Source organism: Amphibalanus amphitrite, unplaced genomic scaffold (genome assembly GCF_019059575.1).
Source record: "Amphibalanus amphitrite isolate SeventyFive unplaced genomic scaffold, NRLGWU_Aamphi_draft 000277F_arrow, whole genome shotgun sequence".
Classification (NCBI taxonomy): Eukaryota; Metazoa; Arthropoda; class Thecostraca; order Balanomorpha; family Balanidae; genus Amphibalanus; species Amphibalanus amphitrite.
Window position 1 is genome coordinate 458,779 of NW_024881772.1, and position 26,722 is coordinate 485,500.

General features: G+C 50.3%; 2 protein-coding genes and 1 long non-coding RNA gene across 5 annotated transcripts in view; 1 reads left to right on the top strand and 2 right to left on the bottom strand.

Moving 5' to 3' along the window:
* The window catches only part of LOC122387208 (SH2B adapter protein 1-like), a 367,382-nt gene that overhangs the window by 184,630 nt on the left and 156,030 nt on the right, over positions 1-26,722 (top strand). The window lies entirely within an intron of this gene.
* LOC122387211 lies at positions 1,161-13,670 on the bottom strand. 3 transcript variants are annotated; one of them, XR_006257516.1, is made up of 3 exons: positions 11,768-11,837; positions 2,407-2,535; positions 1,161-1,833 (listed from the first exon to the last, which is right to left on the bottom strand). XR_006257516.1 is itself a non-coding variant. In XM_043377164.1 (3 exons), the coding sequence occupies exons 1-3, from the start codon at positions 13,602-13,604 to the stop codon at positions 1,614-1,616; spliced, it is 381 nt and encodes a 126-aa protein (XP_043233099.1). In that variant the 5' UTR covers positions 13,605-13,670; the 3' UTR covers positions 1,161-1,613. The 3 variants fall into 3 exon arrangements, 1 of the variants encoding a protein (XP_043233099.1); XR_006257515.1 differs by lacking the exon at positions 11,768-11,837 and adding an exon at positions 2,723-2,891; XM_043377164.1 differs by lacking the exon at positions 11,768-11,837 and adding an exon at positions 13,573-13,670.
* On the bottom strand, positions 10,369-10,981 carry LOC122387214. The gene is made up of 2 exons (XR_006257518.1): positions 10,581-10,981; positions 10,369-10,413 (listed from the first exon to the last, which is right to left on the bottom strand). It is a non-coding gene; the product is annotated as an uncharacterized LOC122387214 (long non-coding RNA).

Below are 26,722 nucleotides of genomic sequence, written 5' to 3' on the forward strand. Positions count from 1 at the left end.
AGACTTGGGGAATCCAGGGAGACACCGGTTGGTCACGTGACTCGGAAACAAAAATCAGCTGATAGAGTGTCGTCTCCGTCTTTGTGGTAGTCGGAATCGCTGTAATCAAACACGAATGATTCCGGACGATAGAGCGGCAGTATAGGAGTTTTCTTCACAACAGGCAAACATTGCAATGTTTTATCATTTTATGATCAAGAAACGTTCATAAACCATATACTTCTTCGATGATTACTGCCGCAACCGACGCGCACATATCGTAGCCAGCGCATAAAGCTGTGCTTTGCGATATTAAATGTAAAGAAAAACATTCTATATCTTGCTTCAACCTTCTACTTACGCTTTTATAATTACGTTTTCTTCACAACAGGCAAACATTGCAATGTTTTATCATTTTATGATCAAGAAACGTTCATAAACCATGTATTTCTTCGATGATTACTGCCGCAACCGACGCGCACATATCGTAGCCAGCGCATAAAGCTGTGCTTTGCGATATTAAATGTAAAGAAAAACATTCTATATCTTGCTTCAACCTTCTACTTACGCTTTTATAATTACGACAGCGACACCATACGGCCTATCGACGCTATGCAACTCCATGGAGTGTCCGGCCGCACTCTTCCGAGTGTGCCGAGATCAGAGGCGGGCCATCCGCGGCACGTCCAGCTGCACTGCCCGGTCGCTGGGAGGGCGACACCTAGCGCCGCTCTGGACGCTCGCTTCCGCGCACAACTAAGCTACCTGGCTACGCCTGTGGGAGGGGAGGAGGAAAACCAACAATAGTCTGATGAGCCAATGGAGTCTGCGAGCCGCGCCAATCAGCGCCCTTCCGCGCGCAGACGGGAGCTAGAGCTATTCATCTCCTTTCCTGTTTTCGCTGGTCCGCCAGTCACCAGCACCGTTCCGTACTCTCGATCGTAGCCATTCAGCCGTGTTGCCCTATACAACAACAGTCAGCAGCCTCGGATCGCGCCAGTCGGCCGCCAGAGAATCTATATTATCTATTTGCCGTACAGCATTGCAAGCGTTGCAGTGTTTGCAGCCGGGTGTAATTAGTAGTTGACACATTTTATGTTTTGTATCACAAAATTTAAAAATTCATTGAAATATATTCACTTTAATTTGCATACAGCTTTTGATTCTTGACGCGGATTGTTAGCCCTTACTACATCAAACAGCCAACGTCCATATTTCTGTTTCCAGAGCTGCAGTGCTGGACACCGAAAGTACATTATGTTCTAATAATTCAATCCAAAGGTACATAGATTTCACGACAAACTTCTAGGTTCCAGAGCAAGTATTTTCTCGCCAGAAGCGCGCGATTGATTGGCAGCTGGCGCGCTCACGATAACTAATATCGCGCTCGCCAAAACCTGCCGGTTACAGCCACTCACACCTTACTTCCAACCTCCGTCCCATTTATCATTTATTAGCATATCGAGACAGAATGAGACTACGACATAATCGTCAAATTACATAACACAAATTGCGGGACGTCATCGGAGAGCCCGTTAAAATACCAAACCCCAATCTCGGCCAACACCGTTGGGACGGGGCGGGGGGGGGGGGGCGGGAAGGGCTTGAAGCTGGGGGACGTATCGGCGTATCCTTCATAGACACGGGTGTTTCGCAACGCTGGAGCGTCGAGCCGAATTCGTCTCAATCGCCGCACTAACACAGGCTGCAGCGCTGCGTAGCGCGCTGCAGTACGCTGCCGTGAAACAGGGCCCAGGAGTCGGATGGTCTCGGCGGCGGCGGCAGCGGTGACGGCGCTTGTCACCGTGGAGCCCTTGAACGACGCCGTCAGCTCGAGCACCGGCGACTAGTGACCTGTAACAGAGCGAGTCGCGTCACGTCACATCGTCACCTTTCAGTCGCGACGGCCGTTATATAAACAGTTACTGAGAACATCACGTACCAGCCACGGCGACCGTCACATTACAGTCGCGGTGATCGTCACACAGCAGTCACGGCGACCGTCACAGGTCACGACGGTCATCAAATACCAGCCACGGCGAGTATGACTCATAGTCACAACGTCTTCTGTCGCACACTCAGTCATAATTACAGTACATTAGCCTGTGCATAAACATCTCATCCAAGAAGTCCAAGCCCGATTATTACCCGCGTGGGGCTGCAGTTTGGTGGCGTGCGGCGACCGGCCCGACGGTTCAACGCCGGTGCTTACATCGGGTCGATCCTGACTAGTTCAACTGGCAGCTCACCGACACGGACTGGAAACCTGCAGTGTTAAAGCAGCAGAGACCTACGGAGAAGTGGGAGGAATTTCGCAGGATTTTCCTATCACAACTCGACACAGTGGCCCAGGCGTCCACAACTCGACAAAGTGGTGACCAAGGCGCAGCTGCGCCCCCCCCCCCTCCCGTTCACACAATTACTGACCTGGAGATAATGTGATGGTTTCTGGACAATGTGGCTTGATACTGGCCACCACACTCTGCAACTTCCTGCCAGGTGACGTCCTTCAGCTGGATCGAACCGCTGTCTTCAGAACCGCCGACAGCAACGAGCCTGTTGAAAGATAACATGCTCAGAACTAAAAAACCACAAAGTATACAATGGAAACGACTAAGCTGGCCACAGGCACGGTACACAACGGCGGTCTTTTATGCTAAGGAAGTTCCATCGCCACAAAAGATTGCAAATGGCTATGTCATAAAAAACTCAGATATCACATATCTAGTCTGATAATGGATACCTGGCCGCACGTCATGTGGATGGCAGCATGGCTTGAGCTGTGTGCTTTGGCATTTCCATGGTGAGATTGGGCCCCATGCATGGCGCTGGTGTTTCGTCTGCATGTGCATGTCTGCATCTACTGATCTGGGGTCCAGTTTCCAAGATCTCTTGAGCGTGCTGGGCTGCTAAGTTAAAGGTAGTGTGCCAGCTTTCTTGGACCGTATGGAGTTAATGGCCCAGATAAGGAGAACCGGATTTTTAGAACTTATCCATACCTTCAAAACTCATGGAAACGTCTTAAATTCTTCAAATTTTGAGTACCCCAGTGCGAATTTCGCCCCGACGGGTTGTCGGTCGTACCCCAACCACATTTCACACCACTATGAACAATAAATGCACACACTGAAATCGCTATTACCGATATGCTCATCCAATCAAGTTTCGATAAACCCGTTCATCATCATCTACTGCGGTATAACCGCCGACCGCTGTCTAGGGCCTCTGGATCTTGCGCTAACCGGCAGGTAAACCCGCTATAGCTCCACAGATGAATTTATATTGCAAAACATAGTGAAGCAAGCGGTTTCTGAAAACGAAATAAACAGAAACTTAATATATGACCGCATAACCGTGCACCAAGCAAACAAATACACAGACGCAGCAAAAGAAAATATACCTAAAATAATCAGCATGTACCAAATCAGCATTCGCCATTTGCCAAATACCAAACACTTCAAAGTACATGTCACTCACCTACACGGTGCGCCCTCAAAGCCCTCAAAGTCGTACGGCTAGAGCAACCATGGTGACCAAAAAACCCAAATCGGCATGGCTCCCGCCGCCGTCACCGATAGACCAAGAATGCCTCGAATCCCTCCTTCTACGACCGCCCCTCCGCCGACCCGGAAGCCGACGTGGCGGGTAGGCGGGGCGCCGGTCACGTGACCGTGAAGGTTAGCACTTAAACTAAAATGCTAACAACAAATAACAGCGAAACACAATACAAAATTAATTTATAAACCGATACAAAAATTAAACCAAATGACACAAAGCACCCAAGCAGAAAATAAACATCGATAAATCGATAGCGCTATTCGAATACCGAAACAACACCGCCATCTCGTAAGTGTTCCGGTAACCTAAAGTTACTAGCAGGAGCTCATCAAAAACAGCGCCTACACTCCCCCCGCTCAACCCGCAGGGTTGAGGACACCGAACAAACAGGGCACACACACATACACACCTATATACATCACATGTCCTAAACATGCGCTCCAAACACTAATCGTCCATCTAGCCCAGGTCAAGGTCAGAATCAGGCAGCACAAGTATCAGCTTGTGCACGGGTCTCACGAGTATCGTGCCACCCGTCCTAACTGAAACCTTTCTTACTAACCCATCCTGGCTCGGAAAGGTCTGAGTCACCCTGCCAAGGCGCCACTGACCTCTTGGCGCGTCGTCTGCTACCAACAAAACTATATCTCCCTGTTTTACGTTACGAGACCTTGTCGTCCACTTTTGGCGACGCAGCAGTGTAGGCAAATACTCGCTCCGCCATCGGAGCCAAAACTGCTCAGACAAGTACTGTACTCTCCTCCACTGCTTGGTCGAGAGCTGGTCGTGGGAAAACTCCCCTGGGATCCCCTCACCACTGCCACGCAGCAGCAGCAAGTGGTTGGGCGTAAGGGGCTCTACCTCACCATTGTCAGCAGAGACAAATGTCAAGGGTCTACTGTTTAACACCGACTCGACCTCACAGAACAAAGTGTGTAGACCTTCGTCATCGAGTCTCTGGGTGGGCATCGACCTCCAAACCTTTCTGAATGTCCTGATGCAGCGCTCCCAACATCCACCAAAGTGTGAGGCAGACGGAGGGTTAAACACCCACTCAATCCCCTTCCCCAAGGCGAACTGCTCGAGCCTACTAGCGTCCAGTCTAGCGAGCTCAGCCTTGAGCTCGTTGTCAGCACCCACCATGTTTGTACCCAAATCGCTCCTAATCCTACTGATCGGACCCCGACGCGCAATAATCCGACGTATAGCGTTTATCAGAGAGTCTGATTCCAGTGACTGCAGCACCTCCACGTGCACTGCACGAGTTACTAGACATGTACACATCAGACCATAGCGTTTCACTTCAGAACGGCCTCTCTTAACTAGCACTGGCCCAAAAACGTCTAAGCCAACGAACGCAAACGCAGGAGTATCCGGCGTCACCCTGTCGTCCGGCAGGTCAGACATCATCTGCCTCTGTGGGACCGCACTCACCTTTCTACAGGTCACACAGGATCGAACTAGACTCCTAACCAGCGATCCAACACCCAAGATCCAAAACCTCTCCCTAATCTTGCTCAGGGTATGTTCACGACCCTGATGACCTACCCTTTCGTGAGCGTCACGAATCACTAGGCGGGTCACATGGTGATGTCTGGGCATGAGCACAGGATACTTGCTATCGCTCTGTACAGGACAGCGACTTAGCCTACCCCCTACCACTAAGATGCCATCCCTCCGAGTCAAGCTCAACCCCTTGAGGGAGCTCGACTTGGTCACTTTCACCGTCCCTTCACGGTCATCAGAAAACTCAGAGAAGCTTGTCTTCTGAACGTATTTAAGGATGGAGTTCTCAGCCGACCTCAAATCATCTACACTCAGAGACGTCCTTACTCCCACTCCTCGATCGCGCAGACGCCTGCCTGCTCGATCGCGCAGCCTGCTCCTGAGGAAATCAGAAAAGCGCCTATACCAGGCCACGGCCTTCTTCAGTCGGCACCAGGACGAGAAGTAACTGAGCAGCCTCTCAGTCGCGGACGGCTGCTCGCGACCCGACACTGCAGACGACTCAGGAACCTCAGCGACCGCTGCAACAGTCACGACAGGTGAGGGATGCTTAACCTCCGGGTCTTCAGAATCATCTAACCGAACCGGCTCACACGGCCAGCTCTCCTCATCCGCTGAAAGAAAGTCCGGCCCCTTCAACCACGTCCCCAAGTCCTCCGGCGCAGATCCACGCGATCCAACATCCGCCGGGTTGGCAGCTGACGGTACGTATCTCCAGTCCTGCACGTCAGACTTACCGTGAATGATCTCTACTCTGTTCGCCACGAACGTTTTGTACCGCGACGATCTGTTGCGAATGTACTGGAGTACGACCATGCTGTCCGTCCACAGGAAAGTTCTGTCGAACTCCAAACCAGTCTCCCTCTCCAGCAACTGCTTCAACCTTACTGCGACCACTGCAGCTGCCAACTCCAATCGAGGGATGGTCACAAAACGAACTGGATTTACCAAGGCCTTACCCATCAGGAAGCGGACGGTACTCGTACTGCTGCCGTCCTCTGCACGCGTCTCTGCTCGAAGAAACGCCACCGCCGAATGGCCGACCTCACTGGCGTCTGAGAAGACATGCAGCTGACGACTGACAACCTCGCCACCAGCTGTCTGGATGCTCCTGTTCAAAGAGACCATGTCAAGACGGTTCGCCTGCTCCAACCACGCAGACCACTCCTCAGCCAAGGGTGATGGGATGACGTCATCCCATCCACAGGACATAGTACACAACCTCTGCACCAAAAGCTTGCCCCTCAGAGTGACAGGACCAACTATTCCTAAGGGGTCGAACAAAGCACTGACGGTCGACAGGATGCCCCTCCTGGTCGCCGGTTTCTCTCTGTCAACGAAAAGAAAACGAAAAGTGTCGTCAGTCACGGACCAGCGCATGCCTAGCGCTCTCTCTGGCTGCTTAAGCCCTTCTACTTGGAGGTCCAAATCTTTAACGTTTGCGCCCCTGTCCTCACGTGGGATGCTTTGCAGGAACGCAGCGCTGTGACTGGCGAACTTACACATGTTAAATCTGCCCTCACTGCACAGCTGCTTCAAGTCACAAGCCAAGTGGATCGCCGAGTCTACCGACGACGCAGACACCAGAGCATCATCTACATAGACATTTTCATCGACGATTCTAGATGCCTCCGGATACCTGTCCCTACCTTCCTCGGCACACTGCCGCAGGGCGAAACTGGCAACGCTCGGGGACGACACCGCGCCGAAAATGTGCGACCTCATTCGGCAGACCATCGCCTCAGCGCCGACATCGTTGTCTTTGAACCACAGGAAGCGGAGCATGTTAGCGTCCGCTGCCGGCACTCGAACCCTGTGGAACATGGATTCCACGTCACACGTGAATGCCACTGGATTCTCGCGAAAGCGCAGCAGCACTCCAACAAGAGTGTTAGTCAAGTTTGGACCCTTGATGAGCAGATCGTTCAGGCAGACGTTCTCAGTCTTTGCAGAGCAATCGAAAACTACTCTTAGCTTCCGCTTTTCCGGATGCCTTACGCCGTGATGGGGCAAGTACCAAGTCCGATCCTCGGTCTCACCCTCTGAGTCCGGGACCCTCTCTGCGTACCCTTCGTCGAACAGCCTCTGAACTACTGCGACATATTCATCACGGAGACTGCTATCGTGAGACAGACGCCGTCTCAGGCACTCCAGACGCCTCCTCGCAGCAAAGTAACTGTCTGGTAAGTCACCAATATCGCGAAGAGGGAGCCCAATCTCAAAGTGCCCGGATTCATCCTTCCTCATGTTTGACCTAACCATAGTCAACCACTCCTTGTCCTCTACCGACAAACCCTCAGTATCATCTGACATATCCTTGAAGTCTTGGTCGTACAACTGATGAAACAAATCAAGCTCAGGTATCTTACCGTGCGTGTTCGAGCGTGACACCGTGATCCTGTTCACGGAGTGCCGGCTCGGAGACCTCCTGGAGGACCGACTGGAGACTCCGATGACGTACCAGCCCAAGCACGTGCGCACCGCGCACGGTCCCTCGCCCTCAGGCCTCCTCACCTCCTCCGGCGTCAGTAGCTGCGGACAATTCGCCCCAATCAGCAGACCTACTTCACACGGTTCAACATCAATCTCGCTCAGAGTCACACCGGACAGATGCGGCCACCTCCTCAGTTCCGCTCTGTCACACACGTCATCACTGGAAACGGGAATACGGCCAATAGTGAACACTGGCGGCAGTGAGAACAAACGCTTCCCTTCCAGAGGACCAACTCTGATGTTCTCAATCACCGAAGTGGAAATCTCGTTCCCTGGTCCACACACTGTGTCTACAGAAATGGTAGTAGATTTACAAGGACTGCCAAGCCGCTCTGCCAGACCTTCGCTCATAAACGTCCCTGAGCTACCACTGTCGCAGAAGGCATATGTATGCAAGACCTCTCCTGTGGGTGACACGACTCTTACCGGTATCACGGGCATCATCGTACCTGACCTCTGTCCAGAATCGGAGGTCACCCCTCCACTGCTGACCCGTACTGGGGTGGTCACAGGACTGGATTCTGTCTGCTCACTCTTGGGAGCTTCACTCTGTCTGTGAAGGAGAGTAGCATGGAGATTGCCACAGATACCACACTTCCTACGCCTCCTACAGAACTTAGCCACGTGACCCCCTCGCAGACACCCAAAACACAGCCTCTGCGCCTGAATGAACTGCTTCCTTTCCTCAAGAGCTCTGTATCTCAACTCCTGACAGTCATCCAAAAAATGGTCACCCTGACAGAACAGACATTTTTCCCTATTTTGCTTTACAGCTGTTGCACTACACTGTGCCTGTGTGCGACCCAAGTTGTGCTGTGTCTTAGATCTCTGTGGCACCTGTCTGTCCCCTATCGGAGCCCCAAATACTGGGTTTCTCTTGACCCGTACTTCCTTGGAAAGGAAGTCTACTAAGTCCTTGAAACGAACCATCCTCCCATTTTCCTCCATGATCTCGTCACTTACCCTCATCCACCTGTCCTTCAGGTAGGCTGGTAGCTTATCCACCACCTCCCTCAGTGTGCGTGGATGCTCCAGTTCTCCAACAATGTCCAAGTCCGTCATGGCATGCTTTATCTCGATCAGGTACAGGGTGAACCTGTCAAGTTCCTCTACATCTCCTGGGGAAATCCTACTCCAGTTGTTGAGTCTTTGGATGTACGCATCTACCACCTTGTGAGAGCTACCATACCTTTCATCCAGCAGCCGACGAGCCTCTGCATACCCTACATCCCTCAAATACATGCAGCTCCTCACAATCTGCTTAGGCTTTCCTACAGTGAGCTGCTCAAGATAGTGGAGAAGCTCATCCTCATCAGTGGTACGTGAAGCGATCCTAGCTTCAAAAGACCTGATAAACAGTTTATATTTCATGACGTTGCCATCAAACTTCTCGATCTCTGTGGGGGGCAGCAACATTCTCTGCATCTGAGACCCGAGTAGGGAGGACTCATGTGAGCCTGCTGACTGACCCTGACCCTCAGAAGGCCCTACGGGAATCCGCAGTGAATCGACCAGCTCTTGACTCACCTGCTCTCTGGGCAGCTCAGCAAGCTTAAGCTCTATATCCAGCTGCTGCCTTCTCATCTTAATTCTAAGCTCCTGCTCCTCCAACTGCTCTATCTCCTTCAGTGCCCTTAACTTAGCAATAAGTGACTGAGACGTCTCCGAGCCTGCCCCAGAATCTACAGTAACATCTGCTTGTGCTGCCATTCCGACCTGCTCCTGAGTTACATCACCCTTCACAAGCACCTTGCTCTGCTCAGTACCAACATGTCTGGGATCAGCAGATCTGACAGCTTCCCACAACCTATCTACTAACTCGGCCTTTTTACCAGACGTCTCTAAGCCTCTAGAGCTCAGCTCATCCACCAACTCAGATAACTTTAACTTAGCAAGGTCCTCCCTGGTTGGTGCCATCTTAACCACCTAACTTAATAGTCAAACATCTACGCTAACAGTACACAGTAGCACTTACAACACACAATACATACACATACAATACACTTTACAGCAACACAATGCACCGAAGCCCCAAACTATGTTCAGATGCCCCAAAGCCCCTGGATGAAGCTCCCTGAAGCCATCTGTTTCGCAGCTTTCCCAGAAATGGCTCAAACACTAGAGTCCACCAAACCAAAAATTTCACCAAGACTACTTCACAACCAACAGTGATGCCTGCAACTGACGAACCATCAATTGCTTACCAAGAACCAAACTCATTCACTGATTCAAAGCTTTGCTGACCATCAGGATCACCAACGTCAGCACACAGACATGGGCTCACTGAGCAGTGAGCACCAAGCCAAAAAACACCCTCGTCCAAACAGGAAGAGTGAGTTGGCTCAAGTCCAAGTCCTCCAAGTTCAAGGTCAACTGCCCACGAGCAGTAGGTACCCACTCACAAGTCCAAACCCACAAGGTGAGTTACCTCGCCAAGCCAAAACCCAAGGCGCCAAACCAAATGAGACCCAGATCAGGGACCCAGATCACTTACCGACTCTGCGCACAAGTTTGCTCGCAGACACTCAGCATGTTGAAACGCGCAGACTGCTGAGGCTCAGCAATCAGCAGCCCACACGTGCCGAGTTGCAGGCTGAAGCCAGCCAGTAGATCCTGCAGACTGTAGACAATGCAGACTGCAGAATCCGCACGCGTCTGCAGGACAGCGCCCAGCCAGCGCGGCCAGCGCGAGCAGAAAGTCGCGCCGCGCAGCCGGAGACCAGCCAGCGCAGAAGCCACGGGTAGAACTGGCGCGTGTAGAAACTATAACCGCCGACCGCTGTCTAGGGCCTCTGGATCTTGCGCTAACCGGCAGGTAAACGCGCTATAGCTCCACAGATGAATTTATATTGCAAAACATAGTGAAGCAAGCGGTTTCTGAAAACGAAATAAACAGAAACTTAATATATGACCGCATGACCGTGCACCAAGCAAACAAATACACAGACGCAGCAAAAGAAAATATACCTAAAATAATCAGCATGTACCAAATCAGCATTCGCCATTTGCCAAATACCAAACACTTCAAAGTACATGTCACTCACCTACACGGTGCGCCCTCAAAGCCCTCAAAGTCGTACGGCTAGAGCAACCATGGTGACCAAAAAACCCAAATCGGCATGGCTCCCGCCGCCGTCACCGATAGACCAAGAATGCCTCGAATCCCTCCTTCTACGACCGCCCCTCCGCCGACCCGGAAGCCGACGTGGCGGGTAGGCGGGGCGCCGGTCACGTGACCGTGAAGGTTAGCACTTAAACTAAAATGCTAACAACAAATAACAGCGAAACACAATACAAAATTAATTTATAAACCGATACAAAAATTAAACCAAATGACACAAAGCACCCAAGCAGAAAATAAACATCGATAAATCGATAGCGCTATTCGAATACCGAAACAACACCGCCATCTCGTAAGTGTTCCGGTAACCTAAAGTTACTAGCAGGAGCTCATCAAAAACAGCGCCTACATGCGGTTTCGAACACGCCTGTTAGGTGGCTTCTGATGCTCGTCGAGGTCGGAATTTCCAAATACGCGTGGTGCGTCGGGCCGCGCGCTCTGACTTCGGCCAAGAAAAATGCGTCAGCTGATCATTGTCATTTCTGCCACTTGCGTGTGGTGAAATGGGGTCATAACTTATAAGACGGCTTTTTCATATCAATTATTTTACATAAAATCATATTTCAAACCATAAATAATGTTCGACAGCCAAATAAAAGAAACAATACCAATACGGGCTTACAGTTTAAGGCTCGACATTGTGTTGTCTACAATTAGACAGCTGATAACTCATTCCCGTACGTCGTATGGTCGTAACACTATAATGACCTTTGCTTATTGTCACAAGTGCGCCGCATTCGCGATTGTTGCCCGACGCCTGTTTGCAGGTGAGCCCACTACAGTTGTTATACATATCTAAAAACCGAAAAACTTTTAGGCGAAAAAGGCACTATTCCAGGCCCATTTTTGATTTTTTTTTGCGATATTAGGTAAAAACAGAAGCTTCTTATCCTAGGAAAAATAAAATGGGAAATCTTTCAAAGGTGGCACACTACCTTTAATAGGTATATTACACTACGCATTCGCGATGGTCTACAGTGATAAAATTGTGGTAAATGGATTTTCTCCTCAGTCATCTTCTTTTATTCCAACCCTTATTTCTCACTGCCGTTTGGCTGAGGCACCTTGAGGCTTGATGCAGAACGAGAATGCCCATGTCGTGTGGCACACCTTTGATGAGCGTCTGTCCCAGCCAGCATCTGTTAGCAGTGGCTAGGTGGCTGTGCATTAGCAGACCCCTCTGTCAAGCTGACGGCTTAGAAACTAGCAGGAGGTTGAGTGTGCATCCTACGATGGGTAGCTGCTCATCTATGTGGCTCTGTGACACAGGATCAGATCAGCCTGAGAGAGAAGAAAGCCAGTCAAAGCAGTTAGTAATGGGATGTTGCCAGACTGGCAAAATAGAAAGTACTATGCCACAAGATACAAAATCAATTTAAAGTTTTGTTGGGTTGGGCTCTTTCAAGTTTTGGCCCAAAAAGACTACAGAGTTGGAGGAATGATAGGAATTAGGGGGAGCTATTGGTATGGGCAAGCACCCTGGTACAAGTCATTGGGGCTGAGCCCATCCAGTGGACAGGGCACCCAGCCCCTGACACTGCACCTGGCTCCGTGTATGCTCCTAGGGGAGCTTCCCACATGGTATGAAAGTGTCTGCCCAGCCCAGAACAGGGGGTTGAGGCATAGAGAAGGATTTCTGGTATTCATATAGCAGGCATCTCACATGCTGCCACCCATTTGTGAAGTTGCTAGACTCTTCAGTTCTTGAGACATTTACATAAAATTCGCTTTTAAATCTAATCAAATACCTACCTAGTCTAAGAGAACAAAACATTATCTAACCTGACCTAACCTTACCTACTAAACTACAACTTACGGTTTATGGTAAAGCTGGCGTCACTGTCAGTTGGTAGGGTGTAGGGTATAGGTTCAGGTTAGCATGTTAATAGCCAATAGGTAAGGTTAGGTAAGGTAAGATTGTTTTTAAATTTCAGCTTCCTTTTATCTACACAATTACTGGCTAGCGCTGAGGGTGACTCCAGCTTTATTGACACCCCATCAAGTCCGTCACCAGGGTGGTGTTTCACCGGTGATAGCAGCACGCTGCTATTCTGCTGACGTCACACTTGTGGTTGTGTTGGAGCAATGTGAATGGGGCTTGTTGATGTCTCCATGGAAACCTAATTTGACACATGTAATAGCAGTGTGCTGCTATCACTATCACCGGTGAAACACCACCCAGGCCAAACTCGCACCACGCTACACTAAATCTGCGCTGCACCAAGCCAAATCCGCAACGCACCAAACCCACGCCAGCTGAACAACCCCATGATGACAACATCTCGTCGAAATTGCCATGCTTCGTCAACTGGCCGTTGGGGTAGAGCAGACTACATACTTGGTAGGATAATTGGTATTAGTATATATTAGGTCCGAGTGGACAATTGTGACGCTGTTGATACAAATATGTAACAGCAAAAAATTTAGGTTTTAGGTTAGGTTAGGTTGTAGGTTTGTAGGTTTTAGGTTTTAGGTTTTAGGTTGTAGGTTTGTAGGTTAGGATAGGTTAGGTTGTAGGTTTGTAGGTTGTAGGTTGGTAGGTTGTAGGTAAATAGGTAAGGTTAGGTCAGGTTTGATTATGTTTTTCTTTTATTTCCAGGACATATAAGTATCATTTTTGGATTCAGGATGTCAAATAATGTAAGAATATGAAAACTTTATCTTTTCACAGACACTCGGACTTAATGTATACTTTTACCGGATGATTACCACAACTACAAGACAAATCATTCAAAACATCAACTACCTTTGGCCTTAGCCTAGTTACCTTTTACCAATTTTGATTTGAATCTCAACTGAACCACAGAATTCAGAAAAGGATCTAAAACACAAAATCACCCAGCCTGGTGCTCGCACAGGCAAAATCTCAGGAAAAAAAATAAGTTTTAAAAACAAGGTACCAAACCAACACCTACCTTCCATTATTTACAGTCACAGTGCCTTCCATCTTTACCTTACAAAATCAAATCAAATAACAGACCCCATTATAGAGTTCAGTGTAACAGACAAAACAAACAACAACCGATGACAAAATTAAAACAAAGTTGTTCTCCATCAGCAAACGAAATGCCGTTCAACCAATCGAATGCAAAGACACGCGTCTGCTAGCGACAAAGGTATATTAGCAGCATTTACAGAACAGTGGACAAAGCACAACTGAGGGTGGTCTGCGGTTTTCAATACCGAAATTCGTAAATTTCCCAAGTTCATCTTGTTTTATGACTCATCAAAAGATAGAGAATTCTTTTATGTTGATTATTCAGCTTGAACCAGACACCGACATTGTCTTGTTTTTTAGTAATATTCCATTAATTGTCATAGTGTTACCTTCAGCAGAATGGAAGATCATTCATTCTAGACCAAAAAAAATATACCTTACATCTTCGAAACTGCAATGAGATATGCTGAATTTTAAAGAAAATTGAATTCTCATTTTGATATAGATGTTTTAAGAGCATATGCCTAACAAGTTTACCAAATAGAGATGTTTTTGTTCAGGAGTAATCGGTTCCAAAAAATATAAGTTCGAGATTCGTAAATACATTTCCAAAATTTTCCAAGATCATAGCGCTTCAACATTTTGATAGGCAGTAGCGTTAACAATTTTGTAAATTTTGGTAAATGTTTTAGACACCGACATAGTCTAGTTTTGGAAAAATATTACATTTAGTGGAACAGGGTGACCAAGGACACCAATGGCGGTGGTGCATTCAACATCAACTAAATGCAGTTCCAACGCTTAAAAAGCAACAAAACTCACATAATCTGAAAGAAAATTTAATTTTGATATTTATTGACCATGATTGAAGCCCCACATCACTGAAATTACTCGACAATTCAGGGTAGAGCAGGTCCGGTATGCTGAACAGCTCAGAACCATGATAATTTCGAAATTGAATGAAAGAGTGTCGGCCTTTGATCTTACTTTTTGTCCTTCAATTTCAATTTTTGATTGTGAAAAAATAATTTTGTCCATGAGCAATCTTTGCGTTTTAAGATATATAATTTTTGAAATGGCGGAGATAGCCAACAATTTATTTTCGTTAATGCTTCACAGGTTCATACATGACGTGCCCTGTGATCATAAATCAAAAATATATATACAAATAATAAAACTCATCGAAATTTGTTGCATAGTTCTCTTTTTTAGACTTAAAAGGTCAGCTGAAAATAGTGGTCAAAATACCTTAGTGTTGTAATTTCGAACCGGTTTTACCTAGTTCTCTATATACCGTGGGGGAATCATGTACTTTTTGAACACTCGACCATACACATAGTCTTTTGTGAAACTTGGTAGGTATGTAGGTAGGTAGGTAGGTACCACATAACTTGAAATTACTTGACGTAATGACATGATGTGGAAAGTGAAAATGATACCTAGGTATTGATGGAAATTTATGGACTTAGGTACGCTACAAGAAGATTGAATTGGTCAACCAATTCAAATTCAATCTACTTGTGGAGTAAGTCTATAGATTTTCATCAATAGTTACCACTTACCATTGAAGTTACTTGCTATCATGTTGATTTTATACATAAGAACCTCATTCATTTTATTTGTATGACATGTTTGAATGCAATTTTCTCAATAAGTGAAGAAAAATGTTGGTAGTGCTCAACAACACATTGGTAGTGCTCAGCTGAACATTGGTAGTGCTCGGGCACTCCCAGGCCTATACAAAACGACGCCCCTGCACATAGGCAATGGTGACTTTAGTATAGGCATCCTAGGCATCCTCCACACCTGCAAAGATGAGGCATATCTAAGGATCACAGAGTCTATCGAAATCAGGAACCGAAATCCAGCTCTTCATAACAAAAGTACTTTGCCTTGGCGTCTGCTAAACCCTGTACCATACTTATCCTATACACGTACACACTAACTGTCTGGTCTACACCACATTATTGAATAATTGTTTAGTTGTATCATTATATAATTGTATGATTGTATAATTCCACGCAATTGTATAATTGTGCTGAATTTTTATTTTTAAAATCGCTGCACATTTATCAACATCTTTCCTGATGTAAAGCTCTGAGATATTTTGTCACGCCTGTTATTATATATTAACCCTCGCCCGTATTGGTGTTTTTCCAGCCGCGAACGTATAAGGGGGGGGGGGTCCGTTGGACCCCCCCCTTGCCGTTTCGCCCCTGATCGAGCTAGAGCTTCGCGGAAAAAACGAGCGTGTTGCCCGTGACGAGAGGAAGCCGATGATACCCAATTTTAAGGTCCTAGGTCATCGGTTGACCTTCCAGGTCAGGTCAATGACCCAAAAGTCGGGGAAATCGGGACCTGTTAGAAAGTCGTAAAGCGTGGCTGCTAATGGGTTTTTCGGGGTGCCGATCACGAATATCATGTTAGTTTTGATCACAGATGATGTCTTCATGCATTTAGGCCAGGTCGGGTCAGGTCAGGTCAGGTCAACCAGCCGGGTATTCCTAGTAGGTGGCAGCCGCCTCTGACCCCAGTAAACATGCCGACGTCGGCCCGACGTCGGCCGACGTCGGGGTGACGTCGGCAACTCGGCATCGGCATGCCGACGTCGGCCCGACGTCGGTCCAACCTCGGCACGACGTCGGCTGGATGTCGGATATGCCCGCATGTTCCGACGTCCAGCCGAGGTCCAGCCGACGTCGGGCCGACGTCGGACCGAGATCAATTGCTGAGGTCCAGCCGACGTCGGGCCGCCGTCGGAGCGACGTCGGACCGACATCGGCCGCTGTTTTGACCGTTAAAATAATATAAAATACATGTTTCATGTTTCATAAAGAGCTTCTGTATTCAAAATATCCTCAGGAAACTCAAATCTTCCTCCACGCCGCAAGCCCGCAACCCCCTGATCCGGACTGGACGGGAAACTTTATCCCATTTGGGATTGCCCGTAAGCCGAGCTCGCCCGTAGCCGGGTGCGGTGAGTGCTTGGGGGCTGCTCGGCCTATCCTTTGGTCAGGCTCAGCCCCGGCAACTCACCAGGGCCGGGCCCAGTTCTGAGTTCATATAGAAAGGCCAGTAGGCAAGTGTCACTTTGCCAAAAAAGTGCCACTTATCAAAGGGACACTTTGGGAAACGTTGGTGCAGGTGTGTAAGAGTGGCTATATGAATCCATTGTGGGGTCGCCCTTTCCAAAACTGGAATGGGTCGCAGCACGGGACACAGTAGCGACAGAGAGGAAACACTAATCGGTATTAGGGTCCCCTAATAAAGTTTAGTGGCCCCTCTGGAGTGTGAGACCAGCTGGGCCGGAGGTGGGTTGGGGAGCGGCAGTCCGTGGGGAGGGGCGAGGGCGGGGAGGGCGAGGGAGAAGACGAGAGGACAGACGTCAGTCAGCGAGAGGGGACGACGGTGACAACAGAGGCGGGCCGCGAGTGGCGCGTCTCCCACCCCCCATCCCCAACGGCGCCAATGTCCTCAACATTGTCTCCTCCGTCTCTTTTTCGTTTTTTTTTATTACTTCTCTCCCTCTCTCGTCCGACGTCGTCTCACCCACGGTTGTGGCGGATGAGGAGCGCAACCGAAAAATGGGTGAGTACGGCCAACAACAGCCAAACTGGAATGGGTCGCAGCACGGGACACAGTAGCGACAGAGAGGAAACACTAAGAATCCATTGTGGGGTCGCCCTTTCCAATAAGTGTCACGTAACAGCAATGGGACTAGGGACTCTATATGAACTGGACCCAGGGTGCTCGCCAAGAAGACCAATGTCTCTATCCTATGATCCTTCCGGCTCTGAAATGGTCTTGTCAGACCGAAAGGGCATAAGGGAACAAAACAAACCAGACCCGTTAGCTGGCTGCGTGGTGTAGTGGTTAGCGCACTAACCACGCGTTCGAGTAATACTGGGTTCGAATCCCATCGCCGGCTGATGCTTTTGGCGTGTAGTCCCAGTAAACATGCCGACGTCGGCGACTGGAGGGGCTCGAATCCCGCCGCCGGTCGATATTTTTGGCGCGTTGTCCCAATAAACATGCCGACGTCGGCCCCGTCGGTCCAACGACAAACGATCTCGTCAACCTCGGCAAACGATCTCGGCCCGACGTCGGCTCGACGTCGGCTGGACTTCGGCTGGACGTCGGAACATGCGGGCATATCCGGGAATACGATTCAACCCTCATTCGACTTTTTTGCGCTCGAATTCGACTTTGCGCAAAATAAAACGACAGCGCTTAAAAGCGACAGTTGCCGCAAATTGCACACTCAAACTGCGCTGAAGTACGACATTTCTTTCATGTCGCAAAATCTTCAAAGTTATGCATTCTAGGAAGCTCGCTGCAATGAAAAGAGGTAAATTTAGCCCCCCGGAATATGTGATAGTATCAGGACACTGTTTGATTCCGCCACAAATGAGAAAAACGCGATGCAGAACGATGCGGTGAAACTGCGCTCATTCGCGACAAATCGTGGGTAAATTGCGCCTGTATTCAACAGTCCTGTTGGAGCCTGAGTGGTCGAGCACTTTCCGTTTTTCTGTTCTCATTCGTTTATTTCGTAACCAATCTTTAAAAAATGATGCTCATTTGAAAGAGATTTTCTCGCTCGTCATTTCTGATGCATAATGCATACATTTGGTACATCACACTCACAACCATATGTACTTGAATTTTCAGATGAAGGATTTTGCCGCGAAGACGGAGTGGGTGTCGTATACCTTACCTAGATGTTGAGCTGGAATTCGGTGAACAATTTTTTTTTTTAAATAATGACCTGAAGGTGACCCAAACACTTTTAATTGATAGGTGTGTTTGCAAAACGCATTCCGACAGCTTTTTTTGCTTTTAACACTGTATTTTTCTCGAAATACCTGTTTGAATAATTTTCCCGAGTCGACTTCAGGCGCAATTATCAGACACTCAGCCTAAAAACGACACTACCGAGTCAGATAAAAGCGCACTGCGCCATTTTACGACACTCTGCAGTATGATCCGAGCGCATATGCGCCCTTTCCAGACACTTTTATGTTTGATTTGGGCGCATTGCACTTACACTTGACGGCACAATTTACTTGACAGAGGCGGCTTCAGCCACTGGTTTTGTGGATTTAATGCCTTTTATGCTATACTTTAGCATGTTTAGATGTTAACGATCAGTTTTGTTGTATTTACTCTATGCACATACTTACCTGTTGCTTGCGCGGGACCCCTCTTCATTAGGCCTGTTTTGCGTGAAGTATTAGCGGAGGGGATTTCCTTCGCACTGGTGTATGTGCTGCCAAATGTGTCCGTGTGGCGCTCAGCTGGTCGGTGTTGGTCGAGACATGAATGCATAGGTGTATGCAAGGCGGACGGCTCCAGTGGCGGTCGCAGGGGGGGGGGGGGCATCAGGGCCATGCCCCCCCAAAAGGCAAATCAGGGGGGCATCATATCATTTGCCCCCCCCAAACAACCGATGGGCCCCCATGGCCGTATGGGGCCCTGGCCCGTATTCGATTGTCACGAGGCTCGAGAAACCCACGCCAGCTATCAACAGCTCCTATACCAGTCTTTGAGGGTCCTACACTGACCTCTGAGAGCCCTTCAGTGGCGGTCAAGCGTCCACATTGACCGCTGAGGACCCACATTGACCTCTGAGGGCCCTCCACTGGCCTTTAAGGGCCCCTAAACCGGCCTCAGGGGCCCATCCGGCGTCTGATAGCCTCACGCCGGCCTCTGGTGGCCTCATTTCTGTCTCTCTAGTCCCAAGACTAGCCTTTAAGTGCCTCTGAGGGCCCCGCACTGGATTCTGAAGACCCGATGTCGGCCTCTAAGAGCCCGCATCGGCCTCTGGGGGCCCATCTTGGCCTTTGAGGGCCCTCCGCTGGTCTCTTGGGTCCAACGCCGGCCCATGCCGGCCTTTAAGGGCCCCACACTGACCTCTAAAGGGCCCCATGCTGGCCTGTAAGGACCCACATTAGCCTCTGAGGGCCCCTGCACTGGATTCTGAAGACCCAATGCCGGCCTCTCAGGGCCCGCATCGGCGTCTGAGGGCCCATCTTGGCCTTTGAGGGCCCTCCACTGGCCTCTGGGGTCCAACGCCGGCTCATGCCGGTCTTTTAGGGCCCCACACTGACCTCTGAGGGCCCATGCTGGCCTGAAAGGACACACATTAGCCTCTATGGGCCCCGCACTGGATTCTGAAGATCCCATGCCGGCCTCTAAGGGTCAGCATCGGCTTCTGAGGGCCCATCTTGGCCTTTGAGGGCCTTCTGTTGGCCTCTGGGTTCCAACGCCGGCCAGTGTCAGTCTTTTAGGGTCCCATTCTGACCTTTGAGGGCCCCATGCCGGTCTGTATGGGCCTACATTAGCCTCTGAGGGCCCCCCGCACTGGATTCTGAAGACCTGATGCCGGCCTCTAAGAGCCCGCATCGGCTTCTGAGGGCCTATCTTGGCCTTTGAGAGCCTTCTGTTGGCCTCTGGTGTCCAACGCCGGCCCATGCCGGTCTTTTAGGGCCCCACACTGACCTCTGATGGCCCGTGCTGGCCTGTAAGGACCCACCTTAGCCTCTGAGGGCCCCGCACGGGCTTCTGAAGACCTGATGCCGGCCTCTAAGAGCCCGCATCGGCCTCTGGGGGCCCATTTTGGCCTTTGAGGGCCCTCTGCTGGTCTCTGGGGTCCAACGCCGGCCCATGCCGGCCTTTAAGGGCCCCACACTGACCTCTAAGGGCCCATGCTGGCCTGTAAGGACCCACATTAGCCTCTGACGGCCCCTGCACTGGATTATGAAGACCCAATGCCGGCCGCTCAGAGCCCGCATCGGCGTCTGAGGGCCCATCTTGGCCTTTGAGGGCCCTCCGCTGGCCTCTGGGGTCCAACGCCGGCCCATGCCGGTCTTTTAGGGCCCCACACTGACCTCTGAGGACCCCATGCTGGCCTGAAAGGACACACATTAGCCTCTATGGGCCCCGCACTGGATTCTGAAGACCCCATGCCGGCCTCTAAGGGTCCGCATCGGCCTCTGAGGGCCCATCTCGGCCTTTGAGGGCCCTCTGCTGGCCTCTGGGTTCCAACGCCGGCCAATGCCAGTCTTTTAGGGTCCCATTCTGACCTTTGAGGGCCCCATGCCGGTCTGTATGGGCCCACATTAGCCTCTGAGGGCCCCCCGCACTGGATTCTGAAGACCCGATGCCGACCTCTAAGGGTCAGCATCGGCTTCTGAGGGCCCATCTTGGCCTTTGAGGGCCTTCTGTTGGCCTCTGGGGTCCAACGCCGGCCCATGCCGGTCTTTTAGGGCCCCACACTGACCTCTGATGGCCCGTGCTGGCCTGTAAGGACCCACCTTAGCCTCTGAGGGCCCCGCACGGGCTTCTGAAGACATGATGCCGGCCTCTAAGGGCCCGCATCGGCCTCTGAGGGCCCATCTTAGCCTTTGAGGGCCCTCTAATGGCCTCTGGGGCCCAACGCCGGCCCATGCCGGTCTTAAAGGGCCCCACACTGACCTCTAAGGGCCCCATGCTGGCCTGTAAGGACCCACATTAGCCTCTGAGGGCCCCTGCACTGGATTCTGAAGACCCAATGCCGGCCGCTCAGGGCCCGCATCGGCGTCTGAGGGCCCATCTTGGCCTTTGAGGGCCCTCCGCTGGCCTCTGGGGTCCAACGCCGGCCCATGCCGGTCTTTTAGGGCCTCACACTGACCTCTGAGGACCCCATGCTGGCCTGAAAGGACACACATTAGCCTCTATGGGCCCCGCACTGGATTCTGAAGACCCCATGCCGGCCTCTAAGGGTCCGCATCGGCCTCTGAGGGCCCATCTTGGCCTTTGAGGGCCCTCTGCTAGCCTCTGGGTTCCAACGCCGGCCAATGCCAGTCTTTTAGGGTCCCATTCTGACCTTTGAGGGCCCCATGCCGGTCTGTATGGGCCCACATTAGCCTCTGAGGGCCCCCCGCACTGGATTCTGAAGAACCGATGCCGACCTCTAAGGGTCAGCATCGGCTTCTGAGGGCCCATCTTGGCCTTTGAGGGCCTTCTGTTGGCCTCTGGGGTCCACCGCCGGCCCATGCCGGTCTTTTAGGGCCCCACACTGACCTCTGATGGCCCGTGCTGGCCTGTAAGGACCCACCTTAGCCTCTGAGGGCCCCGCACGGGCTTCTGAAGACCTGATGCCGGCCTCTAAGGGCCCGCATCGGCCTCTGAGGGCCCATCTTAGCCTTTGAGGGCCCTCTAATGGCCTCTGGGGCCCAACGCCGGCCCATGTTGGTCTTTTAGGGCCCCACGCTAACCTCTGAGGGCCCATGCTGGCCTGTAAGGACCCACATTAGCCTCTGAGTGCCCAATTCGGTTTCTGATGGTCTCAAACTGCCCTTTGCAGGTCCTGTACTGGTCTCTGAGGGCCCTAATTTTGCCCCTAAGGACCCAAACCAGCCTCTAAAGGTCCCACACCGGCCTCTGATGGTCCCAACTCCCATTTCTGTCTTTGGGACCCAAACTGACCCTTATGTGCCTCTGAGGGCCCCGTACTGGCTTCTGAAAGATCGATGCCGGCTTCTGAGGACCCATAACGGTCTTTAAGTGCCTCATACCGACACCTGAGGCCCCACACTAGCCTCTGAGGGGCCCCAAACTGGCCTATGAGGTCTCTACATCGGCCACTGATGGCCCTATTATGTTCTCTGGGGGGCTCAAGCCTTACCTTTGGGCGTCACGCACTTGCCTCTGAAGGCCCACATCAGCCTCTGGGGCCCTACCTTGAGCCTTTGCCCTTTAATGCCCTTCGCTGACCATTGGGTCTAACACCGGCCTCTGGGGGGTCTGACACCGTACTCTAAGGGCCCCATTGCAGCCTCTAGGCGATAGGTATCGCCGAAGCGCTATCGATGGGCCCATAAGGGCGCTGTACGGTGAGGAGGGCGCTATAATACGATAAGGAGGGCGCTGACAGGTCAGGAGGGCGCCGGCAAGCGTGGAGGGCGCAGAAAGATCAGGAGGATGCTGTGTGGTAAGGACCATGAAGGCGCCGACTGGTCAGCCCAGAGGGCGCCGAATGTGAAAAGGGCGCCGGCAGGCCATAAGAGCGCTGAATGGCGAGAAGGGCGCCGACAGATCAGAAGGGCGCCGAACAGACAGAAGGGCGCTGAAGATGATGCCAGGGTGCTAGATGGTCAGGAGATTGGGGTTGGATGTCTGGCAGTTCAGGATTGTGGGTGCATCTTAACCCACAAAGAGATATAAAATTGTAAACCTGGGCGCCAGTGCCGCATGGTGTACCGCAATGGCTAACCGTCGACGGCGCCTAGAGTGCTGGACATTAGAAAGCGCCCCGAAATGATCGTGGAAGGCGCCATCCAGTGAGGGCGCCTACTAGATTTGGGGGGGGGGGGCTAAAGCCCAGTGTGCCCCCCCCCTTGGCTGCGCCCCTGTTTAGAGCGTTTTACTGTTGTGTTTTCTATCAAGATAAGGTCGATGAGATTGTTGCCTGTGCCCGCGTTATGTACCTACCTACTGTGTGCGGCCGTCTGATCCTTGCGGGGCGGACGACCATTGACGTCATTTCGTCAGCTGAGCAAATGTAGACAAACCTACTGACGAGTTAACCCCCTAATATACGGCCTTGGACGATAAACCGATTAATGAATATTGTCCTGGGCCCTGGCCCCTGTCTCACCGCCCGACGCTGCGCGCGCTGGGAGCTAAGGCATACCCCTGACGTCACTCGAATGACGTTGCGAGCGATCTGTTAGCTTATGATGAATCGCGTTTGGAACAGAGGTCCTAAGGAACCAAGTACAAAGAGAACAGAGGTTTGAGTGCGAATGCTGCTAGCGTGCTGGCGGAGCGGCGCGCTAGCGTTTTGCGATGACGTCATAGCTTAGCGTCAGAGTGAAGTTTGTTGATAAATTGCCATGGAAACCCAACGCGCCGACGCGCGCAGCGCACTCAGCGATCTGCTGTGAAACACCACCCTGGAGTCAAGGTCACTGGAGTAATTGGGAGACATTTTCACTGAAGTTCCTCTGCGTCATTAACGCCTTTGGTTTCACACTCGAACGCCGTCAACAGCCACAGTATCTATAATAGGGCAAAGTTTCCCGAGTATTTCATGATAGTAACTACAGAATGCAGATGGACCAGAGACATGCGATCAGCAGCTCATGACTATGACATTCGGTTGAAATAAATCAACCACCAATGAAGTCATAGCCTACGATTAGGCAGCCCAATTCAAAGAAGATATGGAGCCGTAGATTTGTGGACGGCTCCGGCTCCGGTTGAGTACCTAGGCTCTTATTGAGCTTCAGACGCCACAAGCCATTTGCTACTTCTTCCCCACTTTCTTACCCCCCCCCCCTTCCTCCCTGATTCCGCCACTGGCGGTTTCTGTCGCCTGCCGGCGCAGATGGAATGGGTGCGCTCGGACGGCTCAGTCGACTGTTGTTGTAAAGCGCAATTTGATAAAATATGTGCAATTCTAACGCCGAATTAATTCGGAAAAGTGTCGAATGCCAAATCGTCTCCTGACTACAATGTTTGATGGATTGGCAATATCGTTGGTACCGAAGCATTATGAAACATTTATCTCGCTTTATTGAAGAGAGCAGGTTAAACTGAGCACGTTTATTGTCTTTAATTGCGTACAACTCTCGGTTCGATATAAGTGCACTCTGTCTATTGAAAGCGCACCTCTAGGTCACGTGACTGGGGTGTGTCACGTGATTGCGCTTAAAACCGAAATCGGCGTCACAGGAGACGTCCTGCCGATGTCGGGCCGAGGTTGAACCGACGTTGGGCCGACGTCGGGCCGAGCCTCGGCCCGACGTCGGGCCGACGTCGTCATGTTTACTGGGACAGCTTCGTAACATGTTACGAAGGTGCCAAAACTACTTCGTAAATGTTCATATGGTTGCTAAATTCGAATTCAGCTCCAAAAACTGGCCTAGAAACATGTAAAACTCGAAAAAGTGAACCGAGGTCATCAAAGGTCAATGACCTGACCTGACCTTCCGGTGACCTTGACACCCACCCTAATGCATGGGAGCAACATCATATCCCATGTTTGAACGCTTGAAACCACGAAAAGACTGCAAACGCGCGGCTAATGCGAGCCGACATACGCCGAATCGCGATTCCGGCCAAACATGGTCTCGAAAAGTAGGTCACAGGTCAAAGGTCATTAGGGTCAGGGTCATGAAAATTTCAGGGTAGGTGTAAAATTGATTAACGCGAGGGTACTGAAAGTTTCGTCGCGATCGGCCGCTTTTTACGCGAGTTATTCGCGAAAAACCGAGGGGGGGTCCGTTCGACCCCCCCCCCCCCCTATACGGGCGAGGGTTAACCCGCGCCCGGCTGGGGGTCCTGGATTTCCACGCCCTGCTGGGGGGGGGGTGTCTTAACACCCCCCCCCCCCCCTTCTAACTCGGCTCCTGGGCCACGTAGCGATACGCGGAAGGCGGTGTTCGAAAGAGCGTCAAAAATAATGACGAAATCACTTCGGTCAATTTTTTGGTCAGGTCAAACGTCAGGTCACCAGAGGTCATTGAAGGCAATATTTCGCCGATTTCCAGGTCTAATGTCGAAAATTTCCAAGAAGCCAACGCATAACTCGGGAACCAATAGAGCTACAGCGCCGCTAAAAAGCGCATTCGATAGCCCTATTAACGCCTTTTCTGAGTAATTCTCTCAGATTTGACCTAACGTCAACGGTTTTGCCTGCAGGGGGCAAAAACTGCAAAAATAGTCGTTTTTTTAAACAGTTTTTTTTTCTGCAATAACTTTTGACCCAAGCCTTGAACGAGCTTACTTTTAGCGGCATCGTGTTCCTCTCGTCAAGACGCATCGAATGAACTATACCTTGAAAGGTCAACTTGAAAATTTGACCTCAGGTCAAGGTCATGACCTGACCGGAAAGGGTCATGTTGCATGTCAGTCGATCCGTATCGTCGAGCTGAACACATCTAAGGCATTTTCATCGCTCTAGCATGCCTCTATCAAAAGTTATTTGCGAAAAACCGTTAGATACCATTTGTGACCTAAGATGACCTCAGGGCATAAACAAGGGTCACGGACACCATTTTCATGTTCAGTGTGTCTAAACCACTTGTAATTCGGTGTTTGGGAGTGTTTATAATGTCTTTCGTCCAAAAGAGGCGCATTTCAATTTTCTCCCATAGACTTATAATGGGGAGGTCGCAAAATTGACCTGACCTTAGGTCATCGGTATCAAAATTCAGAGATATACATTTTGTACATACTATTGCTCTTAGCAATCGCTGAAAGTTTCAAAGCGATCGGTCACTCGGTGTAGCTATGACAGACATTGAAACTTTTTATAAGGTGAGGTCACTTCAAGTGACCTGGTGACCTGACCTTGGATGACCTTGGTCTGAAATTTTCACAACATGTGTAGAATTGATGTATGCTAGCGCCGCCTTTTTTGAGATATTCGCGAAAAACCACAAGGGGGGTGTTCAAACACCCCCCAGCAGGGCGCGGGTTAAAGGGAGTGTGCCACCTTCCAATGATTTCCCATTTTATTTTTCCTAGGATAAGAAGCTTCTGTTTTTACCTAATATCGCAAAAAAGTCAAAAATGGGCCTGGAATAGTGTTTTTTTTCGCCTAAAATTTTATCGGTTTTTCGATATGTATAACAACTATAGTGGGCTGACCTGCAAACAGGCGTCGGCAACAATCGCGAATGCGGCGCACATGTGACAATAAGCAAAGATCATTATAGAGTTACGACGTACGGGAATGAGTTATCAGCTGTCTAATCGTAGACAACACAATGTCGAACTTTAACTGTAAGCCTGTATTGGTATTGTTTATATAAATGCAATGAAAACCCTAAGCCTCATGCTAATAATTGTATTCAAAATAGGGCCAAGAAAATGAGACAACTGTTTCGTGCATAGCACATCGTCAGGTCAGGTCAGTTGCTATGCACGAAACAGTTGTCTCATTTTCTTGGCCCTATTTTGAATACAATTATTAGCATGAGGCTTAGGGTTTTCATTGCATTTATATATATAATCATGAGCCTTAAAACCGCGCTTTTTTCAGCATTGGTATTGTTTCTTTAATTTGGCTGTCGAACCTTAACCCGGCAGTTGCTGGGGTATTTCGCCACCCACCGTTTGCTGGGGGGGGGGGGGGG

Coding starts and splice junctions, on each gene's coding strand:
- LOC122387211 (XM_043377164.1), bottom strand. CDS start 13,604: ATGGAAGGCACTGTGACTGTAAATAATGGAAG. Junction 2,536..13,572: donor GTGACTGTAAATAATGGAAG/GTAGGTGTTGGT, acceptor ATCTTTCAACAG/GCTCGTTGCTGTCGGCGGTT. Junction 1,834..2,406: donor AACCATCACATTATCTCCAG/GTCAGTAATTGT, acceptor GCTCTGTTACAG/GTCACTAGTCGCCGGTGCTC.